Here is a 17,518-nt window from a genome sequence, read left to right as displayed (position 1 = left end):
TTTCTGACACATTTTCAGGTCTTGCAGTCTCTACTAATGAGCTCATGAGTTGAATCAGGTGTGATAGATGAGGGAGACATACAAAATGTGTAGGGCTGGGGGTCCTCCAGGACAGGTTTGGGAACCACTGCATTAGGCAAAGATGTGAAATCCAAATCCAAAGATGTGAAAGTACCTTTAGGTTGACTGTGGGGTGGAAATCTATGTACAGTACATGATCCATGCCAAACACTTCCTCAGCTTCCTGGCTGACTCCTGGCTGTTAGTGTTTTCTAACTGGCCAGGAATGCAGAGTGTCTTGCAGAGATTGTGGGGTCTTGAAAAGCAGGTAGAACAGTATATTTGTCCTAAGGATTTGTCTGTGAGTTAGGTTCAACCAAAGAGGTGCAGTTCCTATAATGCTGAGTTTAGACAGGAGGGTCTACTGATGTGCTGTGATAAAGAAGGTGTCAGACAATGAATGCACAAACAGGACATGCAATTTGAGAAATTAGAGATCCACCTGAAAATGTGTTTTTTCCTAAAAACAGTAAGAGAGAGAGAATGTTCTGAGATCTGTGTTGGACAGAGGGCTTGCAGGAAATTGAAGAGGATGGGTTCAGGGGTATAATAACTTTAAATTAATTTGGATTTTTGCAGGTAACCTTGGACCACCTGGAGTTCATGGTCCGGTGGGGCCGCCAGGTCCTCCAGGACTTGGAGAACCTGGACCACCTGGACCAATGGGACCACCTGGAGGCCCTGGACCCCTTGGTGAGTTTTTCACTCAAGTAACACCCACACAGGTGTATAGTATATGCACAAACATGCCTAGATGTTCGCAATCTTACATTGTTTGTAACAAGCCTTGATGATATCACAGGTCAGATCGGTATAAAGGGTGAGAAAGGTTATCAAGGTCTACCTGGTCTGGACATGCCTGGACCTCCAGGAGACAGGGGTAGCCCTGGTGTCCCAGGTCTACCAGGATCTAAGGGTTTTCCTGGTCAACCAGGAATTCCTGGAAAAGATGGCTTCCCTGGTGAACGTGGTGAGTGCTTTTTGATACCCATTATCTGGCATTCTCCTGATACATACTTGTTTACCTTAAGCTGATTCATATTTGGATGGGGTTTTTTTCAGGTCCAAAAGGAGAAATTGGAATCATGGGAATGACAGGACCCCCTGGATCTCCAGGTTCCACTGGAAACCCTGGAGAACCTGGACAAAGAGGTATTAAAACATATTTAAGACAATTATTTTTATTTGGACTAAATAACATACCTTTATCTTACTCTGACAGGGGCATTAGCTAAATCTTCATGATGATGTTCTGTCTCTTTCAGGTGACCCTGGTTTTATTGGGATCAGGGGAGAGTTTGGTGATCCAGGTCCCAAGGGTGAGAGAGGAGAGCAGGGTCTACGGGGGCCACCTGGTAACATGAGTGATGTGGATATGGTGAACATGAAAGGAGACAAAGGAGACAGCGGAGACAGAGGTAAAGAGAGTGGAAGGTGTTTGCGATAGAGGTTTCAAAACCAAAACCAATGACACATTTTTTGTGCAACTGAACAAACAAAATGTTTTTAAAACAAAATATATTGTCAGACATTTTTCTGTTTTTAAGATAAATGGATGCAATAAACTAACAAGAATCTTTGTTAAAATTCTAAGGAAAAACACATTTCTGGATTAGTTGCTTCCAAAAAGAGCAACCATCAAAGATTTAGCTGATTTTATATATGTTGAAAATCAGTGAACTGTAAACTCAGTAGACATGTCTATCAGGTGATCCTGGTCCTACTGGAGAAAGGGGGTTCCCTGGAACACCTGGAGACCCTGGAATGCCAGGAAAAGATGGAATGCCAGGATCAGACGGACAGCCAGGTTAGTCCCTAAAGCAAAAACCTAAAGTCAGTTTAAAATTATGATAGATGTTAAGCACTATGATTCAATAATGTTATTATGAGAATATTATTTGATTACTGTGGCTACATTGTAGGTGATAAAGGAGACACTGGAATCCCTGGGGAGCCAGGACGTATTGGAGACCCTGGAGACATAGGTCCAAGAGGAGACATGGGATACCCAGGTACATTTAGTACTACTCTTCTACATGTGGATTAATAACAAATAAAGAAAAAAATAATAAATAAATAAATAAAGGAATGAAGTGCTAGTTCTTTGAAACTTACATTTGTATTTGTGTTCATCTTTATAAGTATGTTCAAAAACATTTTTTTTTTTTAATTATTAATTCATAAATATCATTACACTTTTTTTTTTTTTTTTTTTGGAGAGTCACACCACAACAAGACATTTGCTAATCATAGAAGAGATATATTCATTTTTGTGTATTTTCATGTGCATTTTTTGTATTTTTAAATATATGAATTAGGGCTGTCATATAACGGGTTAATTTCTGTGATTAATGTTTTCTGTATGTATGGCTATAATTACTCATTTCATCCCCAAAAATTGAGGGAAAGAATACATTTAATAGAGACATCAGTAGTCTTGGTATCGGTGATACTGGCCTTCATTCAGAGTACTTAGTAAAAAGATGCCATCAAACAAATATTTAAAATATAGTCTTTATATTGTTTCTACATTAATTCAGAGATTCAATGTGAAATTATGTATTACAATATAAAAAAGATAGTAGTAATGTTAGGTGTGATCAATGGTTAATTACAGAAAAATGTGCAATTAATTAGTCTTGTTTAAAATGGATTGGCAGCACTAAAACCAATAGGACAAAAATGAGCATCACATAGTTGACCCTTGTATGACTTTTCATACAGGTAGATAATCTGCCATTACGTATTAAAAAGGTTCTTAGTCTTTATCTACAGGCAGGTGTTGAACCATGGCTGTTCCACTTTCTGGGCTACAGTGTAAGGTTAATGTGAATAACTCTGGTACTGTTGTTTGTGACGTTTGACTGCTTCTTAATGAGCATTTTGTGGTTCTTTAGGTTCAATAGGGCCAAAAGGTGTTAAAGGTATTGGTGGGTCACCGGGTCACCCTGGATTTAAGGGTACTGATGGCCCCAAAGGAGATAAAGGAGATCCTGGTGCAGAAGGAATAGGAATCCCTGGTCCCCCTGGAGCGAAGGTTTGTGTTGTTGTATGAGACTCATACTATGAGTACAAATAAGTGTACATTAGCATATTATAAACGCTAATGAATATCGTCCTCTGACTCATCTCATACTTACAGGGAAATATAGGCACCCCTGGTTTCCCTGGTGAACCTGGACAGAAGGGAGAGAAGGGAACAATGGGTATCCCAGGAACTCCTGGAACTCAAGGACCTAAAGGGGACACAGGATTTATTGGTTACCCAGGCAAGATCATTACAATGATCAATGCACATTACACTTAAATGTACTACATGTCAGCAGGTGTTATTAACACATTTGGACAATAATACAATAAAATGTGTTTTTCATTCCTGAGTAGGCAGTCCAGGGAAGCCAGGTGAGAAAGGTGTCAGTGGTTTGCCGGGGTCCCCAGGAGATCCTGGGCTATCAGGACGTCCAGGTAAGTCAAACTGCAATACACCTGAGATCTGTTTAAGACACCCATTTAATGTTGCCAGACACATTCAAAAAGTTTCTGTCCAAGATAGAACCCTTCTGAGAAAGACAAAATAAATGTGCATAAAGTTACTTTACAGTAAGCTTCAAATGTGCCACATACATTTGGTTATGAAAATCCTAAGGAGATTTTTTTTTTTTTTTGATTAGGTGAGCCTGGTCTGCAGGGTCCTCCAGGTCCACATGGGGACAAAGGTGAAGCAGGGGTAGATGGCATTCCTGGATTCACTGGAGAGAGAGGAGAACCCGGTGAGATTCTGTAGCTCTAAAGGTGTAAGGTAGCTCAAAAAGGGAAATGCTGCTTTAGAATAACACACATATCGTGGACTCCTTTAAAAGACACTATTATACAATGGGTTTCATTCACTAATAATTGTGTGGATTGCATATTTACACTGCTCAAAAAAATTAAAGGAACACTTGGAAAACACATCAGATCTCAATGGGGGAAAATATCATGCTGGATATCTATACTCATATGGACTGGGTAATGTGTTAGGAACGAAAGGATGCCACATCGTTTGATGGAAATGAAAATTATCAACCTACAGAGGACTGAATTCAAAGACACCCCGAAAATCAAAGTGAAAAAATGATGCAGCAGGCTAAGTCCATTTTGCTGAAATTTCATTGCAGCAACTCAAAATGGCCAGGCCAGCGTGGGGGCCATTCAATTGTATCAATTCCTTCATCCTCCAGGAACTGCCTGCATACTCTCGCCACATGAAGCCGGGCATTGTCGTGCACCAGGAGGAACCCAGGACCCACTGCACCAGCGTAGGGTCTGACAATGGGTCCAAGGATTTCATCCCGATACCTAATGGCAGTCAGGGTGCCACTGTCTAGCCAGTGGAGGTCTGTGCGTCCCTCCATGGATACGCCTCCCCAGACCATCACTGACCCACCACCAAACTGGTCATGCTGAACGATGTTACAGGCAGCATAACATTCTCCACTGCTTCTCCAGACCCTTTCACGTCTGTCACATGCTCAGGGTGAACCTGCTCACATCTGTGAAAAGTACAGGGCGCCAGTGGTGGACCTGCCACTTCTGGTGTTTAATGGCAAATGCCAATAAAGCTCCACAGTGCTGGGCAGTGAGCACAGGGCCCACTAGAGGACGTCGGGCCCTCAGGCCACCCTCATGAAGTCTGTTTTTAATTGTTAGGTCAGAGACATTCACACCAGTGGCCTGCTGGAGGTCATTTTGTAAGGCTCTGGCAGTGCTCATCATGTTCCTCCTTGCACAAAGGAGCAGATACCGGTCCTGCTGATGGGTTACGGACCTTCTACGGCCCTGTCCAGCTGTCCTAGAGTAACTGCCTGTCTCCTGGAATCTCCTCTATGCTCTTGAGACTGTGAAAAACTTCGGACAATGGCACGTATTGATGTGCCATCCTGGAGGAGTTGGACTGCCTGTGCAACCTCTGTAGGGTCCAGGTATCGCCTCATGCTACCAGTAGTGACACTGACCCTAGCCAAATGCAAAACTAGTTAAAACAGTCAGAAAAGATGAGTAGGGAAAAAAATGTCAGTGGCTTCTACCTGTAAAACCATTCCTGTTTTGTGGTCGTCTCATTGTTGCCCATCTAGTTGTTAATTTCATTCACACCAAAGCAGCTGAAACTGATTAACAACCCCCTCTGCTACTTAACTGACCAGAACAATATCCCAGGAGTTTAACTGACTTGATGCTATTCTCTGATTAAAAAGTGTTCCTTTAATTTTTTTGAGCAGTGTATATACACAGGATAACTTCTCATGACAAATTTCCTTCTAATTCACAACATGTGCATAAGCACATTTGTTCTTCTAACTATAATGATCAAAGTTTAATGAATTTTGAGTATTCTAAATGAGTGACTGCAGGACCAAGGTTAGTCATTTGCATAAAACATGCCCAAACCATCTCCATATAAGGGCTTTCCGCACAACCTTTCATCACAGCAAACATATGACGCCCCTAAGGATGTGAGAGCGTGCGCAGCAAGATCCTCGAGCAATGCCAAGTGTGCCATCCTCAAAACCAGTTTAAACACCTTTTATACAGACACACTCTACATAGGTGCATCTGCATTATTGTATGTAGAAAAATTCTCACAGCTGTAACTCACCTTTTCTTACACTTTTGTATATATTTGTGATATATCTATGAATAAAACTGAATGTTTATAAGGCCACACAGAGTAAGTGATTTTTGTGAAAGTGTGGTTCCAGTTCTTCCTACATTTTTTTCATAAATTTATAATACATTTTAGTACAAAAGTTGATGAATCTGGTGAATGAGACACAATAATCTAAAGACAAACAATTGTTCTGTTTCTTTAGGTATACCTGGGAAAGGACTGCCAGGAACCCGCGGAGAGCCTGGCAGGAAAGGTCAGAATCACAGAGCCCTAAAAATTAGATTGTCATTTATGGATGACTAGGAGTTCTACTTCAAATTAATATATTTTTAGTTATTTTTTAATTAATAATTTAAGGATGTTTTAGTGAAAACTCCTTTTTCCCCACACAGGTGACAAAGGCAACCCTGGTCTTCCTGGCATTCCTGGGAGTCCAGGTATTCCTGGAACCAAAGGTGAGAAAGGTCTGCAAGGACTCCAAGGGGACCTAGGTCGGCCTGGAGAGAGAGGACTTGCAGGAACACCCATGGAGGGGCCTAAAGGGGACAGGGGACCTCAGGGGCAGCCAGGAGAAAAAGGTGAACCCTAAACACCTCACCATACAGGACATTCTTTTCTTATTAGTAGTCTAACAGATTACAGGTGTCACTATGGTTATAAAATGCAGTTATCACTCTTGTTAATTACTGAACTGTGTGAATTGTATTGAACTGTATTTAGCGCAAACATGAGTGAATGTGGCCTGCGCCATCTTACACCCAGATGCATTTTTTACCGCAGGTGCGACTGGTCTTCCAGGCCATCCTGGCATACCAGGCAGTGCTGGATCTAAAGGAGAAAAGGGAGATGTGGGCTACCCTGGCCCACCAGGCTCTCAAGGGTATAAAGGAGACAAAGGTTTCACTGGTGGTCCTGTGAGTTTGTAAAGGTTACATCTTCTATAATAAAACATGTGCCTTTAAAAATGATGGGTATACTTTAATACAGTCGTGCTCTGTAGGGTGAGCCTGGATTGCCTGGTTATAATGGACCAAAGGGTGAGATGGGACCACAGGGTGTTCCTGGTTTCCCTGGTAAGATTTAAGATGAAATTTGACTTGACAGAATGTTAAAGTGCAATTTATTTGTCCTCTGCGTCATCCTTCATATTTATATAAAGCAATGCTTGACAGAGATGGTAGATTGAGTGGCTTTTATTCCAGGTATAAAAGGTGAGCAAGGAGTGCTTGGCCCTAAAGGTGAAGGAGGTGATAGAGGATTCCCAGGTGTCAAAGGTATGAACAAAACTTGAACTTAGATTTCCATTAAATTGTATTATTAGTGTCTATCCATGTTTATTCAGATAAACCTTTTTTTAATTGTATAGCTAATATTATATTAGTAGTATACTTTAATTTTATTGCTTTATATTTTACGTAATTGTTCATAATAATAATAATAATAATACATTTTTATTGTTATTGAATTATATAGATAATGTAATTTAATATTAATATTGAATAATCTTGAAAATATAATCAAAGGCTTAGTTTAATATAATTAAAGAGTTAGTTTATTACTGTCATTAATTACTCACCCTCATGTCGTTCCACACCCATAAAACCTTCGTTCATCTTCGGAACACAAATTAAGATATTTTTGATGAAATCCGAGAGGTTTCTGGTCTCCCTATACACAACAATGTCATAACAAATGTCAAGGCCCAGAAAAGTAGTAAAGACATCATTAAAATAGCCCATGTGACTACAGTGGCTCAACCTTAATGTTATGAAGCGACAAGAATAGTTTTTGTGCGCAAAAACAAAACAAAAATAATGACTTTATTCAACAATTTCTTCTCTTCCCTGTCATTCTCCTATGCTGTTGACAAAGTAAACACAGTGTAATAAACGAAGGTCTTACGGTTTGGAACGACATAAGAAATTACAGAATTACAGATTCACGTTTTGCACGTCCACCAAATTGCTTTCACAAATCCCTATCTGAAATGCTTGAATATGTGGTGAAGCACCTATAATAAATGGACATTTTAGGTCCTAATGCTCAATATTCTGTAAGTTTTACTGAATTTCTGCTTTTAATAATTTCATTTAAGGTAGCGAAGGCCCCCCTGGACCCCCTGGAGCGCATACATTTGTAAAGGGAGATCCTGGTTATCCAGGACCACAGGGTCCCCAAGGTCCAACTGGAATCCAAGGATTCCCTGGACCGAAAGGACAACAGGGTGAGTCTTTCAACTATCTTTACTTACAAGTCTATGAAAAAAGTAAGTTGGCATCTTTTAACTCAAAACCACTCTCCTAGGTGTGATGGGACCTCAGGGTTTAAAAGGATCTGATGGGACACCTGGCTATAATGGACTTCCTGGAGCCAAAGGAGAGCCTGGACAGACGGGACCTTCTGGTAGGTGCACAGCCACTCACAATTATGTTAACAGACATTACTAGTTCCAGGCAGAAGAACTGGAGGAAAGTTCTGCAAATTTTAGCAGAACTGAAATGCCTTTCATTCATAAAATCACTTATGCTCACTGGTCCCTATTTTATTTCCCAAATTCTCTTTTCTGTAGGTCCCAGAGGGTACCCTGGACCCCCAGGGCCTGATGGTATCCCAGGTCACATCGGCCCTCCTGGCCCTTCCTCAATGGACCATGGCTTCCTTGTAACCCGCCACAGTCAGACTGTTGATGTTCCACAATGTCCAGATGGAACAACGCTGATCTATGATGGATATTCGTTGCTTTATGTCCAAGGCAACGAGAGGTCACATGGACAAGACCTAGGTCAGCACAGTAATCACACAGTTCATATTATCATTAATGTTGAAAACAGTTGCTGTTAAATATTTTTGTGGCAACTGTAATAAACTACCATTCAAAATTTCGGGGTACGTAAAAAAAAAAAAAAAAAAAAAAATTAATTAATTAATACTTTTACTCAGCAAGGGTGCATTAAATTGATCAAAAGTGACAGTAAAGGCATTTGTAATTTTACAATATATTTATATTTCAAATAAATGCTGTACTTTTGAACTTTCTATTCATCAAAAAAAGTATCATGGTTTCCACAAGAATATTAAGCAGCAAAAACTGTTTTAACACTGATAATAATAAGAACCAATAATAATAATTGAACGCCAATAATAGTTGATAATAACTGAGCAGTAAATCAGCATATTAGAATGATTTCTGAAGGATCATGTGACACTAAAGACTGGAGTAATGATGCTGAAAATTCAGCTTTGCCATCACAGGAATAAATTACATTTTAAAATATATTTAAATAGAAAACATTTATTTTTTTTATTGTAGTGTAGTTATTGTGCAATATTAATCAAAGTTACACAGTCCCTGACGTTCCTTCTCTCTTTACCCTACAGGGACAGCTGGTAGCTGTCTAAGGAAGTTCAGCCCAATGCCTTTCCTCTTCTGCAACATCAACAACGTATGTAACTTTGCATCTCGTAATGACTATTCCTACTGGCTCACCTCTCCCGAGCCCATGCCCATGAGCATGGCCCCTGTTACCGGTCAGAGCATCAAACCTTTCATCAGCAGGTTTGTGATCTTTTATGAAACATTTGATATTTCCATGAGTAGGAATTCCTTGTCCTATTACTATGTTTTCCTGTGACAGATGTGCAGTTTGTGAGGCTCCTGCTATGGTGATAGCTGTGCACAGTCAAACCATCCAGATCCCAGCCTGTCCTCGTGGTTGGGATTCTCTCTGGATCGGATACTCTTTCGTCATGGTGAGGACACTATAGAAACATTTTTTTAGGGTTGCGCGATATATCGAAATAAAATCAATATCATGATATTACTTAATGTGATAGTCAAATTGCTAAGGCGGCAAATTATTTAAATAAATATACTGTATGTGCTGCAGGTTTCAAAGATACAGTGTTTCAGAGTCTCCTTGGCACCTTGTTTAATTTACTCTGAATTAAGCCACTGATACATGAGAAATTCATGCAAGTCAGTAGGTTCGTTTGAGATGCGCCTCGCTTTGCCTGAAATTTAGGTGAGAGTAGGCTTATCTTAAATGAGCCTACAGTAAGATTTTTTCCATTTATACCATCTGCACTGTCATTGACTGGATTAGTTCCACCTTGTCATTGCATTGCACACACTACAAGATCACTTGGCAATAATATCAAACAGGTTTGAAAATATCGCAGCATCTGTGACTGCTCGAGACCAGAGATCGTATTATTATAGGGATATAAGAGGGTCTGTATCTCTTACCATTGGAGAAAGCATAACGGCTAACTTAATCACGTGCGGCACCTCTCAGCCTATTGTGTCGCCATTCAAAACTCCTCCCTGCGTACCACCAATGCTTACCGCCCGTACCGCCAGTTAGCATTAGCCATTACGCTTTTTTTGGCTAAAGGTTGCGGGCTTACCTTCCAGTGGCTTTGTCGAGACTGGCTCAGATCACGTCACTGACCTGCTCATAGTATATTTAAAGAGCATCGGCGACCGCAATCTGGGGTTTTGTTGCAGACCTTGGAAATCTGTGACAGCAAAATCCAGCCACAAGTCGTGTAGTGTGAGCTTGACCTAAATGAACGCAGTGCTTCACTCTGAAAATGGCAGCACATATATTTATTTGCTGATAAACCACCAAAATAAAAGCTCAGTGTTTTTTTTTTTTTTTTTTTTTTTTTTATGTTCGAAAATGCAGACATTTAGGCAAATATTAGTATTGTAAATTTACTGTTGTCTCATAAAATAAAATTATTATTTTATTATCTTTATTAAATGCTTGATTTTTTTAAAGATTTTTTTTTTTTAAATACAATAGTACTATATATATATATATATGTATATATATATATATATATATATATATATATGTATATATATATATATATATGTATATATATATATATATATATATATATATATATATATATAAATCAAGCATTTAATAAAAATAATAAAAAATAATTGTATTATTATTATTAAATGCTTGATTTTTTTTATAGATTTTTTTTTACAATACAATAGTATTATTGCGCTCTCTCGCTCTCTCTCTCTCTCTCTCTCTCTCTCTCTATATATATACATACTGCTCAAAAAAACTAAAGGAACACTTTTTAATCAGAGAATAGCACAAGTCAGTTAAACTCCTGGGATATTATTATGGTTAGTTAATCAGTTTCAGCTAGATGGGCAACAATGAGACGACCCCCAAAACAGGAACGGTTTTACAGGTGGAGGCCACTGACAATTTTTTTCCCTACTCATCTTTTCTGACTGTTTTTCACTAGTTTTGCATTTGGCTATGGTCAGTGTCACTACTGGTAGCATGAGACGAAACCTGGACCATACAGAGGTTGCACAGGCAGTCCAACTCCTCCAGGATGACACATCAATACGTGCCATTGCCAGAAGGTTTGCTGTGTCTCCCAGCACAGTCTCGAGAGCATAGAGGAGATTCCAGAAGACAGGCAGTTACTCTAGGGGAGCTGGACAGGGCCGTAGAAGGTCCTTAACCCATCAGCAGGACCGGTATCTGCTCCTTTGTGCAAGGAGGAACAGGATGAGCACTGCCAGAGCCCTACAAAATGACCTCCAGCACTAGTGAGAATGTCTCTGACCAAACAATCAGAAACAGACTTCATGAGGGTGGCCTGAGGGCCCGACGTCCTCTAGTGGGCCCTGTGCTCACTGCCCGGCACCGTGGAGCTTGATTGGCATTTGCCATTGAACACTACAATTGGCAGTTCCGCCACTGGCGCCCTGTGCTTTTCACAGATGAGAGCAGGTTCACCCTGAGCATGTGGGACGCACAGACCTCTACAGGCTAGACAATGGTACCCTGACTGCCATTAGGTATCGGGATGAAATCCTTGGACCCATTGTCAGAACCTACGCTGGTGCAGTGGGTCCTGTGTTCCTCCTGGTGCACGACAATGCCCGGACTCATGTGGTGAGAGTATGCAGGCAGTTCCTGGAGGATGAAGGAATTGATACCATTGAATGGCCCCCACGCTGGCCTGACCTAAATCCAATAGAACACCTCTGAGACATTATGTTTCGGTCCATTTGACGCCGCCAGGTTGCATCTCAGACTGTCCAGAAGCTCAGTGATGCCCTGGTCCAGATCTGGGAGGAAATACCCCAAGACACCATCTGTCGTCTCATTAGGAGCATGCCCCGACTTTATCAGGCATGCATACAAGCACGTGGGGGCCATACAAACTACTGAGTACAATTTTGAGTTGCTGCAATGAATGGACTACAAAATGGACTTAGCGTGCTGCGTAATTTTTTCACTTTGATTTTCAGGGTGTCTTTGAATTCAGTCCTCTGTAGGTTGATAATTTTAATTTCCATCAAACGATGTGGCATCCTTTCGTTCCTAACACATTACCCAGTCCATATCAGTATAGATATCCAGCATGATATTTTTCCCCATTGAGATCTGATGTGTTTTCAAAGTGTTCCTTTAATTTTTTTGAGCAGTGTTTAATATTTTATAGTCATATTGAATGTGGCCCATAAAAACTGTGGAAATAGATTTTTTCAAATTCTGTTCACTTTATGGTTACTGAGATATAAGTTGTTTCTGGCAAAGAATATGTCCAAGTGTGAACACCAAGTTTTTCCCTAAATTTTTCAACCCTAAAAAGATTTGCCTTCAAACGTCTTCAGAGTAAAAAGTCATTTTTCCAAACATAGCTATTTGAGTAACCTGGTTAAGAACTGATATGAAGCTGAATCTGTTTACATTCATAATTCCCAAAAAGGATTCAGTGAGAATGTGTACTTGTTGATGGTCAGTTAAGGTCTCGCACTGTCTGTCTGTGTTATAGCACACCAGTGCTGGTGCTGAGGGCTCCGGTCAGGCTCTGGCCTCTCCTGGCTCTTGTCTAGAAGAATTCCGCTCGGCTCCATTCATCGAGTGTCATGGTCGCGGCACCTGCAACTACTATGCTAATTCCTACAGCTTCTGGTTAGCCACCATAGAGGACAGTGATATGTTTACGTAAGTACATACTTTATATTCTTGAGCAACTGACTGAACTCTCATGTAGTTTCCTACCCTTTTAATGGATGCACCATTTTTATTCTTCAACTTCACACAGAATCACATATTAAAGCTGTATTTTTATTATTATTTGAAATGTTTATGTTGTATATGCCACACCCTTGATGCATTTCAGAGCTACAGTAAAACCTCTCTGTAACCACAAGAGGGCACAATACCTTCTTGGTGATTTAGAAGCATTTGTACTGTATTTATGTCTCACTATTGTGTGAATCATTATTAAGTTACCACACCTAATATAACCAATAACCAGGTTAACTTACAAGAATTAGAAGTACAAATTATTTTCTCTTTATTCTTAAGCTCAACTAAGAGACAACTAATAGAATTTGATTTTCCATCAACATTGCATTACAGTGTCCACTTTACACATTACATTATGTTTCATGGTACTGTAATTAATTACAATAACAACAATAATAACAATATGCAATTAAAACATTGTTCCAGAAAATATCGAATGCCAAATCATGTAGAAGCATCAGGCAGGCAATAATATAAAGTTAATAATAAATAAGTGAAAAAATTAATGAAAATGAGCAATCGGGGTCTGGTGACCTGCCTAATTTCATTGACAAAAGGGTCTGCCTGGATCATGAAATGCATTTTGTGAAACAAACATTAATTTTGTGAATGTAATATGTGATTTAATGCATTAAAATAAACACGAAATGGATTGTACCAAAATATTTCTCGAATTAAATATCAACTTCAGGATACAGACAGATCCTTTCATCCACGAAATTAGAGATATAAACTCAAAATTGAAAGAAAAAAGGCAGAACTGCAAGATGTTAACTGAAAATTGTGAGATATAAACTCGTATTTGCAAGTAAAGTATTGTGTGTTATAAACTTGAATTTATGAGGAAAAAAGTTGAGATATAAACCTGCTTTTTTAAGAAAAAAAAAAAGGGCCAAATTGCAAGAGATATAAACTCAGAATTGTAAGAAAAAAAGTCAGAATTGTGTGTTTTATACTTACAAGTATGAGAAAGAAAGTCAGAATTGCAAGATGTTAACTTAAATATATAAAATAGGAATTGTAAGAAATAAAGTCGCATTCAGCTCTTTCTTTCTTTCTTGCTTTCACATTTACACCAATTGGTCAACTATTTTTTATTACTGTAGATTCTTACAATTAAATAATAATAATAACAAAATATGTATTTTCCTGTTCTCCTGTTAAATGTCTGTTTTTATTGTGGTTCCAGGAAACCTGTCCCAACAACACTAAAAGCTGGGAATCTACGAACTCACATCAGCAGGTGTCAAGTGTGCATGAAGAGGGTATAGAGAAGCCTCAGCATTGCATCTGCTCTTTATGTTCCAGTTTTACGAACGAACGACAAACGTATGGTGCTACTTCTATGAAAAGCCATAGAAAAAACTTCAAGAACACATATAGAAAAAATACCCGTCTCAACGTTTATAGCAATGGAACCTCAAGATCTACTGGCACATTTGCTTCATACCGAGCGCTTAACTAACATTGTTCCATTGTGTGTAATGAATGAGACCTGTTTACACTTGCACTGAGTATATGTATTAGTAAGCAGGTAACCATCTTCAACAAGAGTCCATATATGGATCGGATGCTATTCCGTACAAGCCTTCTTACGTTTTTCATCTTTATTTATCATGCCACTCAACAATATCAGATACAGATATCTTGTTTATTTCTCTCTAAAGCGTATAATCAAGCAACACTAACATTATAGAATTGGATAGTTATTTTTTCTTACTTCACTGTCAGTAAGTTTGTCAGCACCCTCTTTGTATGATGTAGGAAAGATCAAGCTTTGTTGTAAATATAGTGCTCTATTTAGTTACTTAACACTCTGTCACCATAATCTCTTCAGGTAAATGCCATTGATTTTGTTATACTTAATTATTTATGAAAACTTATGAGATGAGAGTTTAAGCACCAAGTGGCCTTTCCTTTCTACATTGATTTCTTTGTTAACCACTGCAAAGACCTTCATGGCACATAAACTGTAATATTCTGCACTGTTTTTTTTTTTTTTTCAGCATGTGGTCTTTAGACTGAAACCTGCCATGTTTGAATCCGCATTTCGATGTGTATTTTTGTTAATGTGTGCTTGCGGCTGTGCCTGGTCCACTTTCCTTTTGGTGCAGAAGGGTTGTCATTACTCTTATGTAATGGCACAGTTTCAGTCTCGAGCTGTGTTCGAAATCGCCTCTTATACCCTCATTCACAATACCCTACATTAGTCCGCTAATATAGTCCACTTTTGATGGAATGAAAGAAAACGAGTGAGAGAATTCGGACAATGAGTGAGCCGGAAGGGTTGCCGCTTTTGCATAGTTTGTGCTTGATGTTTAATAATCATTTGAAACTTGGCAATCTGGCAACTTCAGTAGTAAGATGAAAAGATTTATTTTTGAACTCTGTCATGGAAACTAGCATGTACAAACCTTAACTAAACAATTTAGTAATCAAATAAAAAGGAATTTATAAATGTATGATATTACGCTGTACCCACATTGGACCAGCAATTTGGAAAATGGATAAATGGATGATTCAGCTGTGGGCGCCATCTTCAGGCGAGACACAGGAATTCATTCGAAACAACCCTCACAGTGCATTACGGGTATTCTCTAGCCATTGAGTGTACGTTAGTTGTACACTCATTTTTGTGGTGTATTATGGGATTGAACAAGTACACTCGATATCGTCCACCATGGTCTCGGACACCACCACAAATGGTTGTGTCCTATTTAAGGGTATAGGGGGCAATTTCGGGCACAGCCTCAGTTTTCCCATGATGCCATTTAACTTCCGAGGAAAGACACTACACTATTAAAAATAATGGTTCTTTATTGGCATAAAAAGATCCTTTAACATCCATGGAACCTTTCCATTGAACAAAAGTTTCTTTATTCGGTTGTTAAGTCTGACGTCACATGGTTTCCGCCCTATCTCATACCACAAGAAAACAACAAACGGTGCTAATATATACACACATGATGTGGTGTAATACTACCAACAAATTATAATCAACCTTTATCTCCATACCAAAATCCCAGATTGCCAGACAGTGATTCATCTTATAAATCGTTAATATAATAATGTCTGTGACGCTGTGAGCATGGAGACTGTTGTGTAGACTGTATGTATTTTAAATGTTTAACTTTTTAAAATGTTAAATGTTTAATATGAATAAATAGCACTCATAAACGGCTGCCGAGATGGCATTCTCAAGTGAAACGAGCCGGGGCTTGGACCCAGAAACGGCGTTCCTTACGTCACGACTTAACAAGCGGATAGTGGAAAAAGGTTCTTTAGATTATTAAAATGTTCTTTACACTAAGAACTAACTGTTCACCAAAATGGTTCTTCTACGGAATCGCTGTGAAAACGTCCTTTTGGAACCAGTACTATTTTAAGAGTGTACTGACGATCTCTTTGCAGGTCAAACATACACAGTCCCTTCTGTATCTGATTATAGCTCTAACAAAATAATCAGATGTTGAACATACAGTATGTCCAAGTGCACTATAGTAAGTCACCTCTGTTGCCTTTAAAAATATATATTTTGTCAGGAATTCAAGCTCATCACATCTTGTTTGTTGACTCCATTTATCACTCTGTTGACTTGAACGCATCGGCAAACTTGATTTCTACCACAACTATGACAGACTCATCCGGAATTTAGGGTCTGTGTCTGAAGTAAGCATGTTCCCTCTTGTGCTATCTTTAATTTGAACAATTTTATTACCTATAGATTCCGTTATATGTCTTGAGTTTCTTTTGTCTTAATGCCTCAGATACCAGACCAAAGAACCTGCACATGCTCCCCTTACACAGTGGTTTTGTTGCTCATGATTTTTGTTTTTTATCATTTTACACTGATAATACTTGACTATGCAATCTACAGTACTTGCATGAAACCTTCCCCACAGTTGACATTTATTTGTAGAATTCATCAAATTGTTCCACTAAGTAAATAGCTAGTTGTGTTTAAATTTAAAAGTGCCTTTCATAAATTCAGGTGTGAAGAGTCACGGATGTGAGCCCACACAATGTCACTGATCTTGCACACACTCGCTGTTGCTCTGTGCATTGATTTGTCCATGAAGTATTAACAGCTCTTGCTTTGGAAAGTTGATTAATACAGAGGTTGATTGAAATTTATGAAAATATATTTTTTTTTCAGTGTGAAATGATTTCAGTGATGCCCCCATTCTATACTGTGTCATACAATAAATTGTTTGTATAAATTTGTAATGCATTTGTCTTTTTTCATACCAAAAAAGAGGGTTATATTTTTTATTTTTCCCCAACAAAATGCTGCCAACATGCTAGTTCACCCAGAAACAGAATTTTCATTTTTGGATATACTACCCTTTTTTTGTTGCTCCAAGCATAATATATTGTTATGTACGCGATAAGGTACGAGAGGCTGTGCTGTATCGTGAATAAGTCACGGCTGAAGGGTGTTGTTAGGCACGACGAGAGGCGAAGTACCTTATTGCTTTTATAAAACAGTTACCACACAATACAAATATTAAAGCAAAAATATGTATCAATGCAACTTTCATGAAGGAAACTTTCACTAAAATAGTGCCTGACCGTGAACAGCAACAGAAGTTACATTATTACACCATTAGATGGCGGCAAAGACTGTCTTTATGAGTGTGTCAGTCAGTAGTGAAGACTTTTACATTGAAAAGACTGAACTGTTGTGAACACGAAACAAGACGCAACTGACAAATGCTTTGACTAG

General features: G+C 38.9%; 1 protein-coding gene across 1 annotated transcript in view; it reads left to right on the top strand.

Annotated features, from left to right (window-relative positions):
* Positions 1-17,019, top strand: part of col4a1 (collagen, type IV, alpha 1) — a 68,216-nt gene extending 51,197 nt beyond the window's left edge. Inside the window, exons 31-52 of the mRNA XM_051904658.1 lie at positions 640-753; positions 863-1,030; positions 1,123-1,212; positions 1,326-1,478; positions 1,769-1,867; positions 1,983-2,072; positions 2,958-3,097; positions 3,203-3,329; positions 3,445-3,525; positions 3,732-3,830; positions 5,910-5,960; positions 6,100-6,285; positions 6,488-6,621; positions 6,708-6,780; positions 6,910-6,981; positions 7,803-7,931; positions 8,012-8,110; positions 8,277-8,489; positions 9,086-9,263; positions 9,343-9,457; positions 12,533-12,705; positions 13,982-17,019. Coding sequence (XP_051760618.1) covers positions 640-753; positions 863-1,030; positions 1,123-1,212; positions 1,326-1,478; positions 1,769-1,867; positions 1,983-2,072; positions 2,958-3,097; positions 3,203-3,329; positions 3,445-3,525; positions 3,732-3,830; positions 5,910-5,960; positions 6,100-6,285; positions 6,488-6,621; positions 6,708-6,780; positions 6,910-6,981; positions 7,803-7,931; positions 8,012-8,110; positions 8,277-8,489; positions 9,086-9,263; positions 9,343-9,457; positions 12,533-12,705; positions 13,982-14,063 — 2,666 coding nt within the window. The 3' untranslated portion in view covers positions 14,064-17,019. The remainder of the gene's footprint in view (positions 1-639; positions 754-862; positions 1,031-1,122; positions 1,213-1,325; positions 1,479-1,768; positions 1,868-1,982; positions 2,073-2,957; positions 3,098-3,202; positions 3,330-3,444; positions 3,526-3,731; positions 3,831-5,909; positions 5,961-6,099; positions 6,286-6,487; positions 6,622-6,707; positions 6,781-6,909; positions 6,982-7,802; positions 7,932-8,011; positions 8,111-8,276; positions 8,490-9,085; positions 9,264-9,342; positions 9,458-12,532; positions 12,706-13,981) is intronic.
* Positions 17,020-17,518: the final 499 nt, after the last annotated feature.

The sequence above is a fragment of the Ctenopharyngodon idella genome, chromosome 9 (assembly GCF_019924925.1).
Source record: "Ctenopharyngodon idella isolate HZGC_01 chromosome 9, HZGC01, whole genome shotgun sequence".
Lineage (NCBI taxonomy): Eukaryota > Metazoa > Chordata > Actinopteri > Cypriniformes > Xenocyprididae > Ctenopharyngodon > Ctenopharyngodon idella.
This window is presented reverse-complemented; position numbering and strand designations above follow the sequence as displayed.